Source organism: Macrobrachium rosenbergii, chromosome 4, assembly GCF_040412425.1.
Source record: "Macrobrachium rosenbergii isolate ZJJX-2024 chromosome 4, ASM4041242v1, whole genome shotgun sequence".
Classification (NCBI taxonomy): domain Eukaryota; kingdom Metazoa; phylum Arthropoda; class Malacostraca; order Decapoda; family Palaemonidae; genus Macrobrachium; species Macrobrachium rosenbergii.
The window spans coordinates 39,019,319-39,027,058 of NC_089744.1; the positions used below are offsets into that span (position 1 = coordinate 39,019,319).

The 7,740-nt window shown below is 46.4% G+C and overlaps 1 protein-coding gene across 1 annotated transcript; it reads right to left on the bottom strand.

Annotated features, from left to right (window-relative positions):
* Positions 1-2,175: 2,175 nt before the first annotated feature.
* On the bottom strand, positions 2,176-2,961 carry LOC136837313 (uncharacterized). The gene has a single exon (XM_067102071.1). It carries the CDS (start codon positions 2,959-2,961, stop codon positions 2,176-2,178), a length of 786 nt encoding a protein of 261 aa, XP_066958172.1.
* Positions 2,962-7,740: the final 4,779 nt, after the last annotated feature.

The window sequence follows — 7,740 nt, forward strand, 5'->3', positions numbered from 1 at the left end:
AAAAAAAAGGCATTGCAGCTTGCAAGTGCTCCAGCGAACAACTTTCCATTTGTGGCCTTGCCTGTCGGAGACTGTATCAATAATGGGTCCTGTACATATCAAAGACCTTCCTTTTATTTTAGCACGTATTTCTTCTGTACCAAGCTACATTTTCTTTCGAGTACATCTTGGCTACAGCGACAGTTTTCCTACTATTTTTTTTTTTTTCTTATGTGATTGATACCAATATCAATTTCCAAAACCGTATTTGTTATAGAGCAGATACACTTTCCGATACACATTCCTTACGTAAAAAGGTACATTATCTGATACTTATTACTTACCATTTTAATTTTCTCTGTTAATTTAACGATATAGTTTCTCAAATGTATTTCTAGCGCAGCATTATCGATTTTTTTTTTTCTTTTTTTTGCTTATTTCTTTCGGGACCACATCCACTACTCGTCTTATACGAAACCTATATGCAGCATCTATAAAATTTATACTTTTGAACATTTATCCAACAAGTATTTCTTAATTATTCCTTAATTATTTCATTCTTTCTTTTCAGTAACCGTATATTTCTCTCGTCGCCATGGTAACCATTGTAAAGAAAAGGCTGTTACCACGGTCACTGCAAAAATAGAGTATACATAGCCTATCGACATTACATACTAATTTTATACTACAGAACCTTTTTCTTCACATATTTTTCAAATTAGGTCAGCTAATAATTCATGTTTCAGTGTGGGTCAATTTTCATCAAAAGGTAATTTTGTGAACAATGTATAAATGCAGAAATAACTCTTAAATTAAAATAAATAAAGGTCCACTATACAAATCAAGATGATATAAGCTCATATATATGAAACGCAACCTTATTCAGGCAATGTTTCATGAAGGCTAACAAACAATTCTTATATATTCATAATTTTTGCAGTGGTTATTTGTCAATAATTATATAGCTCGTGTGGTTTTCATGCTGTTAAATACCTATAAATTTATTTTATCCTGACAGTAAGCGGTTTACCTCTCATATAGTATAGTTAACCATACCATAAAGTTCTTTCGCTACGGCAAGCTTTCGTTTTCTATAAGAAAACTTATCGTTAACTAAAACAAAAACAATCCGCCAAGTAAATCAAGGAGAGAGGTTCTTTTGTCAGACCAGCAGTAACTTTATATATCAGTTTGAAAGAAACGTAGGCGAGAGAAGTGAAAGAATAATAATGAAATGAAAGCGATAAGATAAGCAAGTATTTAAAGGGGAAAAAAAAGAGTATCAGGTGGCTGATGCAGATGGTCAGGAAAATAAGATTTGTATAATTTTTTCCATCTTCTCTAGAACAAAAAAGATAAAGGCTACATTAACACCCACACAGTGTGAACAAAATGGCACCACTCCCACAGGAAAACTTCAATATAAGCAAACCAGAGGACATACTAAAAGCTTGTGACAGAAATATGGTAGTTGCTGAAAAAACGGCTGTAGGATTTAGTGAATTATAGCAAAATCAGAAGCTAACAGATGTTGGAAGAAGAATCCTTGGCCATGTGGCATAATAGCAAAGACATTAAAGATCTATAATTCCAGCATTGGTACATCTGTGTAACAGCGAGCAGAACTCGCTTCTCAAATAAAAAATATGAAAGGTTGTAGCATCGCTCAGAGGAGCTTCACAGAAAAGGCTAGGGGAAGTATAGAGTTAACAATGTTCTACTGAGGGAAGACTGCATACCACACCCCAATAATAGTGACGTAAATGGAAAAGAAAAGTTTTGCAAGGATAATGGGTGAAAACAGTATCGCCATCAGATGACTCAATCTTTAAAGGTGCTAAATAATGAGCAGGAGAAAAGTTACTGCTGATTTATTCAGGACACAGGCGGTTTATATAGCGGCGGACTGACTTCAAGCCGAGGAATACAATGAGAATCAGGGTGACCTGAGGTCAGTTATTCTTGACAATAATTACAATGAATAAATACAATTTGAATTACAAAAATGAACAATGATCAAGCTAAACAACAATCTGATACATGTGCAAAAGAAACATGCAATATAAGTTAGTAACAGGTATAAATTTACATAGATCAGTTCGGTTGATTCAGCATGGCTGCTCCCTCTTGACCCACTACTATGGGAGCGGTATAGAAAACGGGTCGTCATCATAGAAGACCCACTTAGCGGGGAGTTTACAAATACTGGCCCCCAACAAGGCGTGGGTAACGTCTGATCAATCCATGTATCTGCTGGGGTGTTGAAGAGTGCCGGGGCTCCGCGAAGTGAGCTGGGGGTTGCGGTGTGCGTGGGAGCGGCTGGCTACGGGTGTGGGCGGATGTTTCCAGGGGCAGCCCTGCGGTCTCCTTTTGCAGCGGTCCAGCTGCGGAGGTGACTGCTCTGGCAGAGGGTGCGGCGCGGTGACATCTGCTGTTTCCTCCAGGAGGGCGGGCTCTGAGGCAGTCGATCGACACCCAATCATCCTTTCCGTGCAGGGTGAGGCAGAAAGCCTTGTTGTTCCTCTCAAGCAAGTGGAAGGGCCCCCTGTAGGGCCTGGTTAGCGGGGGGCAGACAGCATCGTCCCTGACGAAGACGTGGGTGGTGGAGGACAAGCCGGGAGGCGTGAAGGTGACTGACCTGTCGGTGTACGTCCACTTACAGGTGGCGAACTTGCAGACTATGTCGCGAAGCCTCTGAACTGACAGGTTGTGCCGATCTTCCATGACTAGTTTGCCCGGGACAACAAGGGGCTCCCCGTAGATTTTCTCGACTGCGGACGGGTCGCCATTGGCTCTGGGGGCGGTTCTTAACCCGAGGACGACCCAAGGCAGCTGGTACTTCCAATCTTCGGTGGTGCAGCAGACCATGAGGGACGCTTTCAGGGCTCTGTGGGACCTTTCCACCAAACCTTTGGCTGCGGGGTTGTAAGCGGTGGTGGTGTGGTAAGATGTCCCCAGCGGGCGTGCCAGGGTGGACCACATCTCGGACAGGAAGGCAGGGCCCCTGTCGTTGGTTATGTGGTCCGGGACGCCGAACCGGCTGATTCAGCTGGCGAGGAGGGCCTCGGCGCATGCACTGGTGGTGGCTTCCTGCATGGTCGATGTCCCCATAGTTGATCCCGAGCTGCACCACGTTGAGCTCGATTCTGGAGAGGGCATCTGCTACAGGGTTCTTCCAGTTGGGGAGGTACTTGATTGAGTAGGTGAACTCCGCGATGGCCGCGAGGTGTTGCTGCTGCCTGGAAGAACATGTGTCCCCCTGCTTGGTGAAGGCGTGGTCCATCCGGATTGTGAAGGGCGTACCCTCCAGGAGGAACTTGAAGTGCCGTACCGCCCGATACACTGCACAGAGTTCCCTGTCGAAGGTGCTGTAGCGGGTCTCTGTGGGGGTGAACTTTTTGCTGAAGAAGGTGATGGGCTGGGGGGTGCCGTCGATGTTCTGCTCCAGGACAGCTCCGCAGGCGACGCTGCTGGCGTCGGTCGTCAGTTGGAGGGGAGCGCTGGGGTCCTGGTGGCCCAAGGCAGTTGCCTCGGCAAGGGCGGCCTTCGTCAGGGAGAAGGCCTGCTGCTGGCTGTGTCCCCACACTAAGGATTTCGGTTGGCCCTTCAGGATCTCCGTCAGGGGGACCATGGTATGCGCGATCCTGGTGATGAATCTCCTGTAGTAATTTACCATCCTGAGGAACTCCTGGACGGCCTTGATGGAGGTAGGGGTGGGGAACCTGGTGACGGGTTGCGACCTTTGATGCGAGTGGGCGGACGCCATCCGGGCAGGCGCTGCAGGACCGCCTTGATGTGCCTCTGGTGCTCTTTGTGGGACCTGGAAAATATGAGGGTATCATCCACGTAACAGACGCAGAACTTCAGGTCCCCCAGGATGCTATCCATCAGCCTCTGGCCGAAGGTGGAGAAGGCGAACATGTAGGACCCGAAGGGCATGATGATGGCGGTTTTCGGGATGTCCTCCGGAGCAACTGGAACATGAAAGTAAGACTTTAAAAGGTCTAATACCTTGGCCCCGTGAAAGGAAGCCATGAGATCCTGCATGTTCGGCAGGGGTAATGATCAGGTTCAGTTGCGAGGTTGAGCCACCTGTAGTCGCCGCAGGGTCTCCAGGAGCCATCCGGTTTCTGCACCATGTGGAGAGGAGAGGCCCACAAGCTGGAGGCCTTCTTGCATATGCCCATCCGCTCCATCCCGGCGAAGGCGTCCTTGGCCTCCTGAAGGCGCCGAGGGGGATGCCTCTGGAACTTTGCGTGCACAGGGGGCCCTTCGTCTTAATGTGATGGTAGATGCCATGTTTTGCTAGGGCCCCGGGTACCTGACGGAGCTCGGGCTTGAACACGTCAGGGAACTCCCTCAGCAGCTGGGCGAACTGGTGGGGGGCGACGGAGCAGATGGTAGGCACACAGGGTTCCGGTGCCAGTGGGAGGGACTGGCAGGAGTCGGTGTCGAGGAGACGCTTGTGACCGATGTCGACTGCCAGCCCGAAGTGGGCAAGGAAATCCGCACCCAGGAGCAGGGTCCTTACTCCGCAACGATGAATTTCGACAAATACCTCCGGCCAAGGATGGAGATTGACAGGAGCCTGGTGCCATAGGAGAGGATAGGGGACCCGTTGGCGGCCGTCAGGAAGGCAGCCGCGTCCGACGGGCACTTGCGGTCCTCTCTGGATGGTGGAAATATTGAATGAACGACCCCGGTGTCGACCAACATCATCCTGCCGGAGATGGTGTCACGGACGTAGAAGCCTAGTGGTTTTGGGTTTCTGGGTGCCTCTGCTGCCATGGTGGCCTATTCTGATGGCCGCCGCCTCCCCCGTTTTTTGGATGGGCGAATGAGGAAGGGGGCTGGCAGTTCCGGGCGTCCTTGCCATAACGCTGGTGGTAGTAGCAAGGGCCCGGTGGGTTCTTCTTGTGATGATATGCTGACCGCCTTTTGGTGACGACGCTTATCTCCTCCTCTGCGCCCTCCTCCTGCTGAATGGAACTGATGGGGTGTGAGGGTGCTGATGCCTGCTTCGCCGCCCTTGCGGATTCGGTCAGCTGCTGCGCCGTCCTAATCAGGTCCTCGAGTGGCATGGTGTAGGGATCAAGGATCTGCGTTCAGACCTCCAGGAGGAGCTGACGGAAGAGGACCTCCCTCAACAGGCTGATCTCAGAATGCCTGCCGCTGCTGTCGGTGCCGGGGAGGGTGAGGAGGTCCTGGATCACGCCCCACATCTCCATGATGGTCTGGTCATGCCGCGGGCTGGTGACAAGGTCAAGGGCACGGGTGGCCCTCTAGGCGACCGGCAGGGAGCAGGTCTTGACGAGGGATGCTTTCAGGTGGCGGTAGGTGACGGGGCGTGTGGCAGACACCCACGGGATGAGTTTCCTGCAGACCTCCTCCGGCAGGGCGTTGATAACGGCATCAGCTTGCAGCATCTCGTGCGTGAGTCCCACCAACCTGAACAGACCCTCGAGTTCCTTGTGTGAAGGGCAGCAGCTTTATGGCGAGGGCGGCTTTTGTTTGTCCCGCCGATCAGGGCAGCGTGCAGGTAGCAGCGTGGAGGAGCGCGTGATTCTAGGCACGGGGGAGGTCGCAGGTGATATGAGTGGGAGGTGAACGTCTGAGTCCGCGAGGTTCATGGTTAACTGAACGTGGGAGGGAATGTCCGCGTCCATGCTCACTATAGCACCCTTAATTGGAGTGGGATACTCGCGTCAATACACACTTGGGGCGCGCTGTGTGAGTCCGTTAATGACGCTGGTGATTTGCCAACGAGAGTCAGCATGCCTGAACACTGGTTACAGCGCCGTGTTTAGTCCATTAGGGGCGTGGGTAGTTCATGGAGCCAAGACTAAGTCGCCGTATGAGTCCACTAATGGCTCCAGGAACCACTCCGGGGTCACCACTTTAAAGGTGCTAAATATTGAGCAGGAGAAAAGTTACTGATGATTTATTCAGGACACAGGCGGTTTATATAGCGGCAGACTGACGTCAAGCCGAGGAATACAATGAGAACCAGGGTGACCTGAGGTCAATTACTCTTGACAATAATTACAATGAATAAATACAATCTGAGTTACAAAAATGAACAATGATCAAGCTAACAACAATCTGATACATGTGCCAAAGAAACATATGCAATATAAGTTAGTAACAGGTATAAATTTACATAGATCAGTTTGGTTGATTCAGCATGGCTGCTCCCTCTTGACCCGCTACTATGGGAGCGGTATAGAAAACGGGTCGTCATCATAGAAGACCCGCTTAGCGGGGACTTCACAAATCTTGCTTGGAGACACAAACAAAACTCAGCACTAGGCACTAGCAGCTATTTATAATAATTTATAATAAACTCCACCATAGAGCATGGTATAAACTTAAAAACACGTTGAGTGACACTATATATATATATATATATATATATATATATATATATATATATATATATATATATATATATATATATATATATATATATATATATATGTGGTACTATATATATATATATATATATATATATATATATATATATATATATATATATATATGTGGCACTATATATATATATATATATATATATATATATATATATATATATATATATATATATATATATATATATATATATATATATATATATATATATATATATATATATATATATATATATATATATATATATTGTTACGTGTGAGGGTCTTGGTTGATCATGTATTATTCAATTTACGTAATTTTTACGGCCCTGCAAACCAAGATTACACGTAACCTGCCACTTGAAGCCAAAAGTTAACCTCAAAGACAGTCGTTAATTAGCCAAAGGTCGCCAGTTAAGGGTAATTAACCTTAACAAGAATATTTGAGATGGATTTGATTTTAAACGCAACGGTTCTTCCAAACATTCGGACGCGAGGCATACAAAAGCATCGAGATTTAACCTAGGTATTTTACTGGAATAACGGGTTGAAGCTAACAATATAATAATTTGGCTTAATCTAGACTTCGTAAACACATATACCTAGTGGTGGCTGAAGGAAGAAAACAAAGAAAAAATGTGAAATACAGAAAAGTACTAGTCAATCGACGAAGCTTCAACAAGAATCGGACTTACCGTGAATGTCGAAGTCGCTGCGCAAACGAGGACCTCAGGAGTCGTATTCTGGCAGTCTTCCCAATTCACTAATTAAGATAGACGTAGGAGTAAAAGTAATAAAGAACAAAGAATATCGTTCGGGCACGCACGCAGCGTCACCCTGGTTCAGTGACCGCGTGACGCTCTCTCACCGACCTCGCTTCGTTCCCGCCAGATGAGGCAGCCTCTTGACATACCGCCCCGGGCAATCCGACCTTGACAAAGGCATCGCCGAATGCACAGAATAAAGCTTAAGGGCCACCATAACTAGTGGTCATTGAGTGTAAACCCTCTCTGAGGCTTAGGTCCCTAATGCCCTAGCATATTTTGTTTTTCTGAACTGCCCAGCCTATACAGGGGCGCCATCTGTCTACTGCGGTGATTGTTATTTTTGAATTGTCTAGCCTACCGGCGGGGCAGAGATGTTCTCTGTCGAGGTCAATCTGACTAATATTCCTACACCTAAATACATCGAGGGCGAACAGCAGTAATATTTATAAAAAAAAAAAAAAAATATATATATATATATATATATATATATATATATATATATATACATACATACATACATACATATACATGTATATATATATATATATATATATATATATATATACATACATATATATATATATATATAT